General features: G+C 40.2%; 1 protein-coding gene across 1 annotated transcript; it reads right to left on the bottom strand.

The window, feature by feature from the left end:
• Positions 1 to 1006: 1006 nt before the first annotated feature.
• Positions 1007 to 17597, bottom strand: abhd8a (abhydrolase domain containing 8a). Its single transcript, XM_088348873.1, has 5 exons — positions 17353 to 17597; positions 9671 to 10437; positions 8217 to 8387; positions 7111 to 7327; positions 1007 to 5248 (listed from the first exon to the last, which is right to left on the bottom strand). Exons 2-5 carry the CDS (start codon positions 10426 to 10428, stop codon positions 5048 to 5050), a joined length of 1347 nt encoding a protein of 448 aa, XP_088204999.1. The 5' UTR covers positions 10429 to 10437; positions 17353 to 17597; the 3' UTR covers positions 1007 to 5047.
• Between the last annotated feature and the right edge of the window lie 400 nt (positions 17598 to 17997).

Raw genomic sequence — 17997 nt, 5'->3', positions numbered from 1 at the left:
TGTTTTTGTCGTATTTTTGGAGGAGTATTTCTGTATCATACTATTAATGTAATTGTATTTTTATAGTATTTTCTTACAATTTCAGTAATAATACTTTTGTAGTATTTCTATAGTAGTATTTCTGTAATATAGTAATATTTCAGTAGTATTTTAGAAGCATTTCTTAAATGGTGCCTCTGCAACCCTTGTGGTTAAAGGATCCAACCCAAACATATAATTGATAAAATAAATAATAATAAATACTAGTTTTAGTAAAACAATAAAAATAATGTTAAAGATAAGATTTTAAAAGCAAGATAATCTCCCAATGGTTCATTTTTTTCAGGTCAATCAAAATATACGTTTCGAATAAATAAGTGTTAACCGGTATTTAAAGAATATAACATTTATTTTATGGACAATGACATAATTTATGATTTACCTTAAATTTATTTTAATAAGAATGCTTCTTTGTTTAAATGTAAATTGCAGCCTTCTCATCTTGGAAGGGGGATAACCTCATGTTTGGTCCCTTCTCAAGGTTTCTTTTCCTCATGCTGAGGTTTTCGAGTTTTTCCTGGCCCTCATGTAGGTTTTAGATCAGGGGATGGTGTCATAATAGTCTGTAGTTTGCAATAGTCTATGTTCTGTGCAGCCCTTTGAGACTGTCCCTTCTCAAGGTTTCTTCATTTTCCTCATGTTGAGGTTATTGACTTTTTCCTTTCCCTGGTGTAGGTTTTAGATCTGGGGATGGTGTCATAATAGTCCGTAGTTTACAATAGTCTATGTTCTGTGGAGCCCTTTGAGACTGTCCTTTCTCAAGGTTTCTTCATTTTTGTTGAAGTTTCTGAGTTTTTCCTTGCCCTCATGTAGGTTTTAGATCAGGGGATGGTGTCCCAATAGTCTGTAATTAGCAATTATCTGTGGTCTGTGCAGCCCTTTGAGACTTCCTGTGATTAAGGGCTATACAAATAAACACGACTTGACTTAAGACCTTACATAATTGAGAGAAACACAACCGAAAGAAGACTGTGAACATCTTTTTTATTTCATGCCACAAAAGGCACATCTCCATGAAGTGACTCCAAAGTTACATTTGTTCCACGTATCCTTACTCAAAAGCTGCATATATCTCAGGATTTTCATGAATAAATGCAATTATAACATGGAGTCGTTTTTTTTGTCCATCACAAGAAGATATAGCGCACTGAAATCACTCACGATAAGTGTGACGGAGGAGGAAGTACACAAGTACCCTGTAGTCCATGGAGTTCACATCAAAATAGACATTTGGCTTAAACATGACATTGTTAATGCTTTTTTGGCATTTGAATTTGCTTGGATTGCATAAAACATTTTTGGGAGAGCCCCCCATCAGTCCAGATGCATTTAATGTACTCTACATAATAAAGGGCTCAACTAACTTTAAAATGTTTTGAAAACCTTCAGTCTTTGAAGCTCAGAGTCACTTTTTTGTTGATTGGCGCAAAGGGCTACCAATTTGATTTGCATTTCTTATATAGATAATTGTGTTATCACTTTGTTATTATTATGTTATTACCAGGTTGTAATTTAAGTAAAAAAAATGATATGGCTGTATAATTCACGAAATAAATATATTTTTAGTGGCTGCACTGGTAAAAGTTGCTTATTCTATGAGTTTTTACCAAATTTGATAAAAAAATTCAAATAAATATAAAACAAGAAAAAAATTCTCATGGAGAGAATTTATTGTTTTGCTTTATTATTAATACTTTTTTTTTTTTTTTTCATTTTTGACTGAAAATACTTCCTTAATTGAGCAAAATTATCCACCATCAGCTTTATTTTAGAGAGCTTTTTCTTTCTACAATACCTATAAAGTTTGGCGAAAGCTGGCTTGGAAGAATTCATTTAGATGTAATTTATAATCATTGTTATTTGGAAATATCTAATTTAGTTTTCATTTGAATAATTTTTTGATTTTTTTTAAGATTTATATTTATTTGCATTTTTCAACAGTGCAGCACGTGGGGATAAATTTTTATGCAAAATATCAAAAAATATTTTTTATTTGTTCAATTCAAATCGTTGCTTTTTATATGCCAACACAAGAGAGTAGTTTACACATTGGTGGGCCTTCAGGGCTTGTGAGGCCTTCTCTGCTGCCCTAAAAACATCAGAATAATGTGATGCTAATTATGTTTTGTCCTTCCTTGCCCTCATGTAGGTTTTAGATCATGGGATGGTGCAATAATAGTCTGTAAGCTGTAGTCTGTGCAGCTCTTTGGAACTTATTGTGGGGCTATACAAAGAAACATGACTTGACTTGACTAAATAATTTTGCCTTATTCTGGGATTTTGTTTTTAATAAACAAGATAATATATATAAAATGAACGAATAAATGGCCTATATTGCCGTTGTACAAGTTTAATGAATTTGAAGAAATCCTTTCTGTGTGAGTACATTAAAAAACAATAAAATATAAACAATATATAGTGAAAATAAGAAAAAAAACACAAATCAATATGCTAAAAAAACTTTAAGCATATTACACAACATCCCCTACTCCTCAATTTTGAGGGGTCACAAATCTGATGCCACAATATTCAATGCCCTCCTTTAAAAATGTACACGCCTCCATTGAAATACCACGGCTTTCTGTTGGGCACAATTCGGCCACGTAAAATCATAAAACAAATAACACTTGCTTCTTCAATTTTTAGGTACGTGCAGAAGATAAGGAATACACGGACGTAAGTATTGTAATATTGTGTGTTTATGTGTCTGTTCATGCACCATTCAGGTTTAAATATCTATCGCCACGTATATTTCTGTTTTCATCTTTGGACGCTCCTATCTCAAGGCATCACTGCAAATAGATACTTTAAATACTTTGCTTTTGGCGTGATGTAATACAAAACACTGAATACATTTCTGTAAATACACAGTATGTTTTGCAGAACGTAATGAACACATTTACCGCCACGGACGGGTTTTGATGTCAATAACTGATACGTACGACGCCTTTTGGTTGTCGCTGACATATATATATATATATATATATATATATATATATATATATATATATATATATATATATATATATATATACACAAGCCACGTGAACTCCTCTTTTCACGATGCTTTCAATGTACGTTTACGTTTTGTAGCGTCATAAATTTTGTTAGCTTCTTTTGAATATTTCCTCTGGGGCTGAGGTTTTGGCTTGATTCCTAACCACTTCTCCATTTTTCTTGTGTTCTCTGTGCGTCTACTTTGGAAAATGATATGCAAATGCACGACCGTATAACGCTCGGAGAGTCCGGAGGCACGAAGTTATTTGATGCAGGCTTCTGATTGGCTGTCGAGTATGCAATTTGCCAAACAATATATATACATTTATGGATATAATGTGTGATAAGAAGAAAAAAACACATAAGTCGACTTGCTTTGAGCATCCTCTTGTGGTTTGGTGTGAAAATAACACGTGAAATGATATAATGGTAAAATTGTTCATAATTTCACACATAAATAGCTTCATAGTATAAGGGTCACCCCCAACCAAATTAAGAAAACAATGGGACTTATGGCCTGGAAATTCTGGTGTATATATTTAGTGATACCTCGGTACTTGGACGACTGAGTATTCCATCAAATCGGTATTCAAGAAAAATGGGAACTTTGACAAATCCAGGGAAAGCCAAATACAGCTGAATGCATGGCTGAGTGAGATGAGCGGCCATCTTAGTTGGTTTGGGCAATCGGTTAGTATCATTTCGATAGAGATCGTCAGTGTGACAAAATGTACGGTATTGAGAATTTAGCGTGTTTTATTTTGTTTTATTGCCTTTTTTCGCCATTTCTATGGTTTGCAGGAAAATTCCGAAAGGGGAAGGAAAACTGAGAAAAACAATTCATTTAAAGAAGGAAATGATTGTGAATGCCAAGATTTGCCATTAAACTGCTCTTCAAAGTTTTATAAATGGTTTAAAATTATTATATATTTTAATCTTTAATATGTTTGATTCTTATGACTCACACATTTAGATATTGATTGTTGTTTAGGTACACATTTTATCAATATTTTGTATAATTACTGACGTCTAGCCACACGTTTTTTTGATATTTTTGGTATTTCGGAATGCATAGGAACAAATTAAAATAAATGAACCTACTTTGTATGGGAAAAAATGTTTCGATATTTGAACAATTCAGTGTTCGAAGACAATCCAATGCATTCATGTCAACATTTTGACATTAAACAGCAGTAGATTTGATTGCACACTCTACTTTTACAGGAAAAACCCAATCCGTCTCCAGAATAATAAAAACAAACAACATGCCCTTGTTTGAAACTGAAAGTGGTAAACTTTTACAAAAACGGAAATTTAATACGATCGTTGGAGCAGTTTATTCTCGCAAATAGAATTTGTTTTATTTCAAATAAAGCAGCCATAGACTAAAATACTGGTTTTAAGTTAAGATTTGCAGTGGCTTGAATCTGAAAATCAGTAATATAGTTCTGGCACTGTTCTCTTTGGAACTTAATGGAACCCTCCTATCTTTCTCTTTTTGTATTTGAATTTTGTATAATATATAGGTATATATATCATTTTTTAAGAAAAAATATTTAGCTTAGAACGTGTGGTATAGGTGTCTAAATATATGCCTGTGTATTCAGGAATCGACCTTGCATAATTAATATCACTGTCCGTTTCCTGACACGCACGTAAGCATAAACCCTTTTTTGTGTATTTGTATAGCATATACTTTGCATTTATAAAAGACGCAGGCATGAAAATCCAAATATTTCACCACTTTTGCACGTGAAACACCACAGATTCGTTCTTTTTCGTAGATTTAAAAACGTCCCTCGTGACGTCGAACCGTCGCTGTCCGCTCGGCGTTACGCCAAAATTCCAACCGGCTTTATCTCAAGAGCACCAGCGGCCGCCGTTCTCCCTTCGGAAACGCGACGGCCTTGCGGCTTAACAGCTCTCAGCCCGGAAGCAGAAGAACAATTTGACGACGGCCACAGACAAAAAAAAAAAGGCCTCCAGCTTCGTTCCGACGAGCTCCGATCGGTTATTTAATGTCCGCCGACTTGTTGATCCGGAGAGTGTGGAGGGCGTCAGTGAGTTTGTCGGCGTCCGTCTTGCCGAGGTCTTTTTTGTCGGGCTCCCATAGAAAAAATTCGTGGAGGAGAGTGTTGACGGTGTCGGGACACTCCATCATCACCATGTGACTTCCTTCTTCAATGACTTTGAGGAAGGCGAATAAGAGGATCTAAAAAGGGGAGCGATAGAAATGCAAGAAAGAGAATGGGTTTAGAACAGGGGTCACCAAGCTTCTGAGGCTGAGAAATTTCCACTTTAATTATTTTAGTTATTACTATGTTGTTACTATCCATCCAACCATTATCTGCACCGCTTATCCTCAGTAGGGTCACGGGGGTGCCGGAGCCCATCCCAGCTGTCTTGGGGGTAGTGGGCAGAGGGCACCGTGAACTGGTTGCCAGCCAGCCAGTTGCAGGGCACGCAGAGTAAGGATTATTTCTTTTGGTTTAACAAGGAATTATAAATGAACGTCTCAGCCCCATTTCGACTCCAAACCTCCAAACCATCATTATCATCCAGAAACATAGGTGGCCGGTGAAGCAAAGAATGGTTACAGCAATGGTGACGTGACCTAGATGTGGTATTTCCGAAAAATCCATCCATCCATTCATTATCTTCACCGATTATCCTCAGTAGGGTCGCGGGGGTGCTGGAGCCCATCCCAGCTATCTTCGGGCAGTGGGCAGGGGACACCCTGAATTGGTTGCCAGCCAGTCGCAGGCCACACAGAGACAAACAACTCACTTGCTCATTCACACCTAGGGACAATTTGGACCGACCAAGGAACCTGACATGCATGTTTTGGAATGTGGGAGGAAACTGGAGTGCAGAAAAAAACCCACGCAAGCATGGGGTGAACATGCAAACTCCACACAGGAAGGTTTGATCCCATGGCCTCAGAACTGACCCAGACGTGCTAACCACTGTGGTGCCGTGCTGCCCACTGTTTCATGAATATTACTTTCCTAATTCTAATTACTTTAAAATTTTCTCTCTTTTATTTGTAAAATGATATTTTATTTCTTACCGTTAATTAATGAATTATTTACTGTTTTTAAAATGTAAAAACTATACTTGTGTGTTGTCTTAGAATGATGTATTTTCCTTTTTTTTCAAATAAATGTCGACTTATTCATTGGGAACATTTCTTTTCTTTTTTTTTCCTGAATATTTCTTATAGATAGATAGATAGATAGATATTTTTAAAATTATTATTAGAGTCATACCTAAGACTTATAACATTGGTAAAATGGCGGCGCCCTCTGTTGGCTGCGGCTGCATCGGCTCGCTACAACGGGTCAGGTGTATCGACATTTCGTTCTGTGTACATTGTTACAAAGAATGACAATACAAAGGAAATTATTATATTATTATTATTATTATATCATTATTATTTTTTACAAAACAAACCTTCACACAATTCTGGACAAAAATATCAATGAAAGATATCAAAAATTCCTCCTATCCACCCCTCAAATACTCAATCAAACTGGAATTGGATTCATGTTAGGCGACTGAAGACAATAACTATTGTATATTTAACAACATATTTTTTTTATATATATTTTTGTAGTTCTTCCAGTCTTTCATTTTTTTTATCCCACAGATGACCCAAAATGAAATTAGTGACCATATTCCTGTATTTCAAACTTGTGGTACGCGGGCCAAATGCGCCCCCGGGGACGATCGTTGAAGGCCATCGCTATAGTATTATATTTGCACCTCACTTGAATAATGGATTAATTAATGACCAATTGATTTATTTTTATATTTATTTGTAATGTTTTTGTCAAGATGTTTGTTAAGAGTGCCATGTTTTATCAGAATTTTCTTGTGGAAAACCTGGTTTAGCCCCACCCAGACCCTCGTTCCAGCGGCCCCCTCCCGTAAATTGAATTTGGAACCCCTGCTTTAATGAAACCAGGAAACATCGTGTTCCTCTCTCTTCATTAGCAAGAAGCCCAATGACACAAACTGAACTCATTTCCAAGGACAATTTCCGTCCTCTATTATAGCAGACGTGCTTTGTACCTCTGCCATTCTTTGGTCCTCATCCACGGGCACAAACTTGTCGCACATGCCGTGAACCAGCAGGATGGGCACGGTGAGTTCGGCGTGGTAAACCTCGTCGCCTTCGGGCCAATACTGGCCGCTCATCATGGCCCGGAGCACAAACGGGGACACGTTGAAAGCGTTGCCCTGCTTCAACAGCTGCTTTTCTTTGGCGCCCTGATGTGCGAACCCCGCTCTGGAATTAGAAACAAAAAATATTCTAAATGACATGTGATTATGTCTCGGTCATGTGTAGTCATAGAGAACGGCAACAGGAGAATATAACCACAACTTTTCACGATGGTGATTCTTTGCTGTGCGGTAGCTGTGCTAACTGGCAAGGTTCTAAGCCCGAGTCGGAATTTTATCATAACCTTTGTGATGAAGACAGGAGACGGCAATGTTTTTCTGCATTCAAACAGAGGGTACTGTGTTCAAACTGTACCCGGTCTCCCCTATGTAATGCATTATTAATAACAATTTGTAAATCAAACGTGGTTACAACATGGTGCGTTACTCCGCTACTTATTAAAACAGTTAACAAATTTTAACTCCATCTAGTCGGTACCTGTTCCCCCCTTGCTCAGGACGGAATAATGAATGCTTAGTCCGCCAGCATCGCACTAATAAACACATCATCAAAGTGGAGTCGGCATGTTTAAGGTAAGCACAAAATTTACAGTAAACGTGTTCTGAATTTTGGTCTTTTTATTTGTATAATCATTTTTGCAGTTAACTTGGACTGAAAAAAAAAAACATCTTGGACCGCATCAGCAATGGAAGATGAAATCTAAAATGGATATGGAGTGTCTCGGCTAAGGGTTTGTTTGCAGGATTTTGGGTTAGGTAAGGTTACACAAGAAGTATGAAAGCTTCACTGCTTCCATAGGTTGGTGTACGTATTTTATTCTATTACTTGTACGTTGTAGCTATTTTTGAGCAGTTTTAGGTGGTTGGCTTCAATGTGAGTATGCATGGTCATTTGTAACTAGATAGATACTGTAACTAGTAACGCTGACTAACTACTTTTTCTCAGGAACGCCCCAAACACTGATCTGGTATCACTTTGCCAGCGAGGAACTCACTTGAGGAAACTCCAAGCCAAGCATGGGGACAGACAGTGGAGGACGCAGGACGGCAGCTGGAAGATGGAACAGAGGCTGGGCTCCAAGGCGGTTGGACCTCCTCCGTTGATCATCACCACCTTGTGGACCAGGTCGGGATACTCGTGGGCCAGGAACGTGCAGAAGGAGACTCTGTTGGGATGCATAACATCCAGTTAAGATGAGTAGTGCACTGAGAAAAACAACGTGGAGCTCGCGAGCACCAGGTAGCTCACAGTAGCCTGCCGACTGGTTCTGTAAAAAGCTCATTGTTTTTTTAGGATGGCATGATGTATTAGTGGTAGTCTGAAACAATTTTAACCTTACTTCTGATCATAACAACCTGGTAATAACATAATAATAACATAGTAACAAGATAGTAATAACACATTGTTATTTCAAAAAAGAATATCAAACTTATAAGTAGCAAAATGAGTAGCTCCCAGCTTCAAAAAAGGCTGGTGACCATTGTGTTGGATTATATTTTTACATGTCTGAGTAACAAGATACCAAACATTGATACTACTAGGACTTCACTCCCACAAATAATGAAAGGACATTTGAACTAGCACTGCAAAAATATATACATATTTCCTTTTTTTATTACCAAATATACTACTTTTGGTTTTTCCTATTGTATTTTTTCATGGACGGAAGAAAATAGATAAATAATCTCATTCCTACTACTGTAATAAACAATATATACTTGCAGCAATTATTTTTTTCTATTGAAAATTGTTATAAAAAAGCTAGTCTGCAATTACTTTGCATATCAGCTTCATAGAGATGCCAATATGCTATTGGCTGAAGTCCTTCCCACAATGCTCCATTTCTATCCCTTTGTTCAGTTCAGAATGTTGTGTAATAAACTTAAATTGGTTTAGCTATGAGTCCCAGACTTGCTACGATGTAAAAAGATGATAACAATGGAAACAAAGCTCGAGATCATCAAGATGTACAAAGAAGGCACGCACATAGTTACCATCTCTAAGGAACTTAACTTATTGATGATCAAAACAATTAGGAGGTGATTAAAGCAATTAAGAGTTCTAAGATCATGACAATCTTCACAAGTTTAAAAAATTTTTTTCAATTAATCCCCTGCCCCCCCTTTGCATCCACCCAGTACTCTACCGTACCAGCTCAAGTCACGTCACACCAAAAGTAAATAATTTTTTTTTCTTTACATTTATATTTATTTAAAGTGTTATTCAATCATAAATACATATATTAAAGATAATTAATACTTAATACAAACTATATTTTCATTTTAATGCTTTTTTTCTAGGATACCAGGGTTTCTAAACCTATTAGTTCATTACCATGGGTATGTATCCCCCGCCATACGGCAATTTCACTTTATGAACCCCGCCTCAAGACGGAATAATGTCGTATCCCGGGGTTTCAAAGACAACTGGTATAGATCAAAAACTCACCCATAAGAGTGTCCAATCAGAATGTTGCGTTTCCGAGCATATCTCTTAAAGATGGCGCGCATGTCCTCCGCCAACGCGTAAAAAGTGTACGCCGCCGCGATCTGCGGAGCCGTGCTAGCTCCGTGGCCCGCCAAATCCGGCGCTATGACTTCATAGCCGAGCCGGGAAAAGAAGTCCAACTGGCTGCCCCAAATGTCCAAGGATCCTCCGACGCCGTGAACGAAAAACAGCGCCACGTCCGAGTGCGTCCCCTTGCAGCTGGAAATCACCCGACGGGAGTCGATCAAAACGGTACGCTTCGGTTTCCGGCGCCGCCGGCGAGGAGGCGGGGCGGGTTTTTGCTCGCCGGGCGGTGGAGGGATAGCCGGCGGAGCCGGGTTGGGTTCCGGGGTTGAGGCCAGTTCTTTGTAGTCTGCTAGCTCCACCTCCACAGTACTGCACGGTTCCAGATCGCCGTCCTGGCATTGGAGGATCTCGGAGTGAAGAACATCACCCAGGTTCTCGATGACGAGCTGGCCGTCGCGATAGACCGTGATCTTTCTCTTGCAGTGGACGCCGGCTTCGGTTTGGGGGTCCGGGGTGTTCTCGGTAACAGGATGTCGCTCAGGGACGATGTGGCGCACCCGGAGGACCCGACCCGGTTTGACCTCCACAAACTCGAAACCGTCCGAGGGCTCCGTGGACTCGAGGGGTAGAACCAGACGGGCGGCCTTTCCGGTCAGGCAGCAAAGGATGCCCTCTGTGATCGTGGTCAGCATGGTGACTTCCTGCGTAACAGAAAAACTGCTAATTATTTTGGGAAAGACGGTAAACATGTTAAACTCGGGCTCACAATAATTCTTTAAGGTGAGAGCTACTTTTTGGTAGGGATTAGCAAAAAGGGCTAACGGGCAGATGTGTATTTCTAAGATAGGAAGTTATCATAGGATTATTATGTTGTTGATGTGTTATTACTATGTTATTACTCGGCTCAGCTCGGTGGCCCTGGGGGTAGGGCGCCCGCTCTGAGACTGGGAGGTTGCTGGTTCAAGCCTCGGCCGGGTCATACCTAAGACTTAAAACATTGGTACTCTTTGCCTCCCTGCTTGGCGCTCGGCATTAGGGGTTGGAATTGGGAGGTTTGATCACCTAATGACTCCCAACACATCAGATGGGTTGAGCGAGGGGGCTGGGAATCCCCTCCTCTGTATCAATCTCCCAGAAAGAGTCAGAAAAAGACTCTAGCCACCAGAAGACTTGAGTTGCTAGGTTGCTCTGCCTCTTCCTTGCTGGGCGTCCTACTATCTTAAAGTACTCTAGCACACATTATCCAGTTTGAACCATTAAAGACGATCGGGTCCAACATTGGCACATTGATAAGGCTGAAGCTCCATCGCATCAGCTCAAGGAGCACCACCTACTCGCTGGCTTTAGACAGCCATGTCAGACCGGAGTGTTGTAGCTGCGATGATGACTGGGAAACGCCAGTTCCTTGCAGTTGAGAGCAGGCCACCCTGAGTTTTCTGGGACGGTCGAAGATGGCGGTGTCAGGGACGGAAAAACTGGTCGTAGCCGGGACTGGGAGAGCAAGGTGTGGTCGGGGTCGGAAACGAGTCGTAAGCCAGAACGCGAGAATAGACGTAGTCGGGGACAAAAAGGTCGTAAGCCGGGACGGCAGAGCAGACGTGGTCAGGATCAAAACAGGTCGTAGCCGGAGACAGACTGGAGCAAAAACGTGACGGATGGAAGTCAGGGTCGAAAAAGGCTTGCCTAGTATACACTGAGGTTCGCAGACGGGCTGACAACAGGGGACTGACAGGACTGGGTTCAAATAGTGACAGGGAGCCAATCAGAACCCGCCAAATGAACAGGCACAGGTGAGTCACATCAGTAATCATGATAGTAAAACTATTTTTAGACTAGATAGTTAATTCTGTGAAATACTGCACGTATAATACACTTAAGTGGGGGAAAGAACTAACAACGATGCTGAAATAACTGTTTGTGTTGTTTATTTGGTAAATATAATCCAATTATTGTGTTGTGTTTGTAAGCTTTATTATCAATAACTCAAGATAACAATGGTAAAGTAGAATTTAAAATTATTAGTCTTAAACAGCACCAATCACTTTCATCGAATTTTCCATACAAGTCTTAATGAATTAAGTGATCAATAATTTGAAAGCCAAAATTGAAATTTCAATGACAAAATAAAAAACTTATCAATTCAAACACTCACCGAGGTATAAAAAGATTCCAAATTGGGGCCGCCAGACTTGCAATGAAGTCAACAAAGACTCATGCTGGACTAACACTTGTTATTTATAAGACTTCCCCTTTGACCTTATTTGGGCATCTTGTTGATACCATGCCGGAAAACACTAAAACTATTCTTAAGTGCATCCAGTGATACTTTTACAATAAATTGACTCTCTAGCGACACCACCAGGAAAATCGTCGTAAGCAATCTGCCGCCCTATTTCGTGATTTATGCTGATGTCAGCAAAGCCAGTGAGCCGTTCCCTAGACATGGTTGACCATAGGTTACGACTTTATCAACTTCAGTGCGCAGCAGTTGGCCTGGATTTATGAATAAGTTATGAATAATGTGTGTTTTTTGGAAAACAAGATCCCTTAAATAATTATTTTGTCATGAACCAGAACAGGAGGAGAACCCAAATGCGTGACGTTTCTCACACAAGCTTTCATTTTATGGGAAATTGGGCAGTTTTGCACGTTAACAAAAAACGCCAGTGATTCGGTGATCGCTGGGCGAAAGAAGAAGGAAAGAAGTCTGGCGAGGAACACGAGCCGATACCGAACAGATGATGTCGATACCGGACAGAACGGGAATGAAAAGATTGATACCAGATATAGGAGACTGGACACAGATATCAGAGAGGATGGAAATGACAGGCACGATACCAGACACTCAAGACCGAAATCAAAACGGGACGAAACAGACGGGATTGATACCGGACAGGATACACAAACGGGATACAGACAGAGTCAAAACCCACGTCTTACAGGTGCAAAGGTTCGTTGACGGACTGACCAAGGGTGAGTGAGAGAACTGAGCTTAAATAAAAGGGAAGCCAATCTGTCAACGAGCCGCAGCTGGCGCCAATTGGGCGCCATGGCAACCGTGACATATTTCATGTATAGTAAAAATACAGAGACTCTTCCCCTTCCTCAGTCAAAGGTGAAGTGTCCCCCTCCCTGATGCTTTTCCCCATCTTAGCATCAGTCTCTCTGCACACTCTCGCAGCAAGCAGGGGCATCAAAGCTGCAACGACGGGGCGCCCATTTGACAATAGACAAAGGCATATGTTGTTAGATAATGCAAAATGGTTTTTCAGCGCATTTATTGTTGTCGTGATTGCTAATTCGGGGCGCCTGCGAATGCCCCGTTGACGCCAACAGGCCTTAGCGCTGGTTGGTTCATGGACCCTTTTTAAACACCCGGCATCCAAGAGGCTCCCTGTTACCGGCGTCAGCCGTCCTGCGAACCTACGCTTTTGCTAGGCCACCAACGTACCCTCCTGCTCTGTTTTCTCCTGTCTGTTACCCGTTGCCGACCTGTTTCTGGACCCGTTCCTGCCCTGCTCTTCCGCCCCGGCCATCGACCTGTTTTGCCCAGTTTCCTGCCTGATACTTGTTGCCGATCTTTTTTCTGGATGTCTCGATTACCACCCTTGCTCTTCTGTCCCGGCTACCGACCAGCTTTCCTGCCACCCACGACTATCCTTGCTCGACACAGAAGTGCCACTTCCGCGTTCCTGCCATCAGCCATTCGTGTCCGACGATCATCAGATCGTGGAAGCAAGCACTGCTCTCTATTTCAATAAAACTGAGTTTAACGAACGCTATTGGGTCCTGTCTCCGTTTCTGGCTTGTGACAATAGTAATTGTTTTTAATTTTTTGGGAAGATCTTATGCCGCCCCCCATGTGTCATGGTAAAAATGCTGCCCCGACTGCCAATATCGCCCCTGCCTAAAACTGCCACTGAGTGCAATTTAGACCGTTTTTTGCTAAGCACTATGTTGTCTGCCCAGCCATCTCCGGGCAGTGGGCAGGGGACACCCTGAACTGGTTGCCAGCCAATCGCAGGGCACACGTGGACAAACAACTCACTCGCTCAGTCACACCTAGGGACAATTTGGACCGGCCAATTCACCTGAAATGCATGTCTCTGGAATGTGGGAGGAAACCGGAGTGCCCGGAGGAAACCCACGCAAGCACGGGGAGAACATACAAACTCTGCACAGTAAGGTCGGTAGCTGGATTTGAACCCACGCAGGAGGTTCCCACGACCTCAGAACTGTGCTGCACATGCGCTAACCACTGCGCCACCGTGCTGCCCGCACTATGTTGTAATTATTACTGTTATTCATCCCAGTATTTTCTCTTTTTTCTCTTCAAAGTTTCTATGTTACGTGTTTTATCCTGGAGTGCCACGTCTAATCTGGTTGGATGTCTCGCCGCTGTCATGATTACTGATGTGACTCAGCTGGTTTCTTCCGACTCAAACAAAACAGAACAGAAAATGTAATGAGCCAGCACCCGCAAAACCCCAAACCCACCCTTAAGTAGCAGACGGGCAAATTAGGCGATCTGCTTCAGCTGGTGCCCAGGGGGCGGGGCCAGCCGGTCGTTACGGCGACCATGCTGGACACGACAGTATGAATACCGCAAGGTTTCATGTACGGTATTACGTAAACACACTCTCGCTGTCTCTAGGAAACAGAAGAGCAACAAATTGTGTTACGCGGTCACCAATAGAGTACAGCAAAATTCTGATTGATTCCTATTTATTTAACTGAGAAAGAGCTGTAAGAAGCCATGTATGGTCTATTTCAGTGGTCTGCAACCCAAAATGTGTAAAACAACTTGAGATAAGATATATGAAGAACGCACATGCATCACTTCATTCAAAGAACAATTGGGTCAAAAACAATTCCAGTCCAAATTATTAAAATTGGATGATTTAGTAAAATGTTTCACTGCACAACTGCTATTTAAGGTCAACAAAAACATAGTTCCAGAAAACATCCATGAATTATTCATTCGGAAAGAGGGAAATTATAACGTAAGGGGCTGTAGTAAATTCATAATCCCAAAGGTGAGAACCACCAGGAAAAGTATGTGTGTGTCTGTGTGTGGAGTCAAACTTTGGAAAAATTTACAAGACAAGATCAAACAATGTCCAACTATTCACTTGTTCAAATTTAAATACAAAAAAGCATTACTGGCGGAATACAGAGATGAAGAAAATGGGTGATATGGCTATTTCTGTGTTATTGTTGCTATTTTTGTATCATAACTGTCATTATTAATATTATTACTATTGTTGTTATATCATTGGTGTATTTAATAGGGAAGATGAAGGGGTGTGGAATATAAGCATTTGCTTCTTACTACCCCTTTTCGAACGTATTATGTAACATTATTTTGTTGTTGAGTTATTGTTTTTGTTCTGTTTTTTATTTTAATGTTCAAATGAAGTTTTCATTCATTCAAAAAAAAAACGCTTGGGTTAATTTGTTTTGAAGAATCACCACACAAAAACTTTGTCCTTGTTTTTTTTGTACAAGAGTTCTGCATCTAAAAGAAGTATCTATCTAGACTATGTAAATCCCGATTTGCGTGTGAATAGGTTTATTCGTATGTGGCCTATAGGCGCTGATACGGCTGAACAGATTTTCGTAAAAATATACACTGTAGTCCTTTAAACCTCTGTCAGTGTTAATAGCTAGGTTTGGTGTCAAGGCACCCCCGATAAATACCCCAAAAATTGATAAACATCTGCTTTTGTATATAAGTGGCTGCATGCATGCAGCTCTTAGGCACTCCGTAGTGGCTCCCTAGCGTTTTTTTTCAACAAAGCACGGCCCCAACAACCTCGCCCGAATAGAATGCCTAGCAACGCCAAGCTTGGCAATACCGTTATCCATTATCCTTTTTTTAATTTATTTTTTAAATAACACCAACAAAATTTGTTCTATTTTATTGATTTATTTATTTTTAAATCCTAAACAGTCTGGATCATTTTGTATAGAAAGTCCCAAGTAATTTGGTTGTTTTGTGTAGAACTACTCGAAAACAATTACTCCAACTATTGGGTTGTTCCCATTGCTGAACCAAATGTATGGTATGTGACAGTTACCATTTAACAACTATTAAGAATAAAAAGCTGACTCTAAAGCCAACCTGAAACTCTACTGTACCAGCTCGGATCAAATCTCACTAAAGGTAAATACAAGTAGATTCATTTTAGTTTTAAAATCACTTTCATCCTTAGTCTACCTCCCGGCATCCACCTGGTACTCCACTTGACCAGCTCAAATGACGTTACACCAAAAACATATACACTTAAATTACATATAAGTAGTACTTATCATGTATTTTTTGTTATGTTAATGTTTTTATCTTGAGAGCCGGGGGCTGCAAGGCCTTAGCTATTTACTCTAGCTTTCCACCCCCACTATACTGCACACAGGGTTGAGTAGGGTTACTTTAATTTGAATACTTTCAGTTACTTTTGGATTACTCCAATACCAAATATTCTAATAAAAGACAAAAGAAACTAAATATGAATAAAATGACTCAATTTTGTGCAGGCTGGGGGAGCAACAGAATACATGGAACGGCAAAAATGATGTTGGAAAGCAGTTTGGATTTATTTTCATTTCATTTACTGTCGCATTTTATGTTAGTTTTTCCGGAGATCAAAGAGATCAAAGCCAGGAGAGAAAGCTTACCACGTGTTGTGAGTCATCATTTTATTCATATTAAGTTTATTTTGTATTTTATTAGCATATTTGTTATTGGAGTAATCCAAAAGTAATTGAAAGTAATCCAATTAAAGTAACCTTACCCAACCCTGTAGGTTTCCACCCCCACTATACTGCACGACAATTTCACCTTACGAGTCCTACCTCAGAACTGTTTAATGTCGTATCCCGGGCGTGTTCTGTACTCGGGTTTGTATAGGAAAATTGCGCCCCCTAGTGGGATTTCTCATTCCATCCACCGATGACCTCCTTATCATTTTCCCAGTCTGGACTGCATTATTTTGTTTTTCCCTCCCCACCTCAGCGATTGTGTTGATTTCAATCCTATTTTGGATGCAATTCTCTCGCTTTTTATCGCGATATTTGGACCCTGACAGATACAATCGCCATGCAATATAATAACCACTAAGAAGGCAATGGAAATAACGCATAAATTCCTTAATCACGCTCATCAACCTACAAACCAGCCAGATTGAAAACGGTTTTATGTCAGCGCTGCAGAATATTTAGGTCGCTGGGTCTACATCGCGTGCTGCTCTATTTTCCTTTCTTCATTTTATTTTAATGACTTAAGAGTGGATGGATACACATGTTGCAGCGTGGCGCAGTTTGCGTCGTCACCTAATTCTCCTTGGAACCAGCATTCCTGCAAACAACCACGTCCAATGCGCATACCAGTAACCCAGATCATTCTTTTTAAGAATGCATTTGTATATCGCAAAATTTGAAAGGTTGAATAATGGAGAATTATCGACATCACAGCGTGCATGAGCTCTTCAATTATTGATTACTGAGCTCTTGTTTTTGCACGATAACAGAGGAGGTGCGTTCACTTGAAATCATACTTGGTGTTACGAAACACGTTGCAAAACATTTATTTTATAATACGACATATTTTATGTTCTTACCTGCAGCTGAGATGAGGAAAGATGTTTAGAAGTCAACCAGAAGACCGCAAAATCTTGCGATTGATGCTGCAAAACAATCAAAGCGCCCTCGTTTGCATACCCAGATGAAAAAACTGACTACGCAAGACGCGTGTTTATAAAAACATCCTCTTTAAAATGTGAGAAAATCCCCATCACGAAAAAATAAAGCAACCCCCCCTCCTCCTCATCTCAGTCAGCATCAGTCATTGCGCATCAAGGCAGAAAGTAACAGCCAAGCGTGTTGTTTGACAGACAGCGCGTTGAGCCAATAGGAGCGAGGCGAGCGTTCGGTTTGGGCCAATCGGAGCGCGCGGTGTGCTTGTTGCCAAGGCTTGGCAGAGGCAGTGCAGTTTTCCTTGCGTTTGACTGCAGATTGCGAAAATGAACTCAGAAAAGGAAGAAAAACAAACAAAAGTCTAGTTATGTTTATTTAAAAAGCCCTCAAAAGCCTGTTGTAGTATTTTGTAGTATTTCCGACGTATTTTCTTAGTATTTCTGTAGTAGTATCTTTGTAGTGTTTCTGTGGTAGCATTTCTGCAGTAATTTTGAATATTCCTGTTATATCTTTGTAGTGTTTCTGTGGTAATACTTCTGTAATGTAGTAATATTGCAGGAGTATTATTG

The sequence above is a fragment of the Urocampus carinirostris genome, chromosome 1 (genome assembly GCF_059441175.1).
Source record: "Urocampus carinirostris isolate Australia breed hairy pipefish chromosome 1, RoL_Ucar_1.0, whole genome shotgun sequence".
Classification (NCBI taxonomy): Eukaryota; Metazoa; Chordata; class Actinopteri; order Syngnathiformes; family Syngnathidae; genus Urocampus; species Urocampus carinirostris.
The sequence above is the reverse complement of the archived record's forward strand: the minus strand, read 5'-3'. Positions and strand labels throughout refer to the sequence as shown.

Bases quoted from the DNA above. Each gene is read 5' to 3' on its own strand.
- abhd8a (XM_088348873.1), bottom strand. From the start codon at position 10,428: ATGCTGACCACGATCACAGAGGGCATCCTTTGCTGCCTGACCGGAAAG. The intron at 8,388-9,670 runs GTGAGTTTTTGA...GCATCCCAACAG, and splicing joins CTGATTGGACACTCTTATGG to AGTCTCCTTCTGCACGTTCC. The intron at 7,328-8,216 runs GTGAGTTCCTCG...TTCTAATTCCAG, and splicing joins TTGGCTTGGAGTTTCCTCAA to AGCGGGGTTCGCACATCAGG.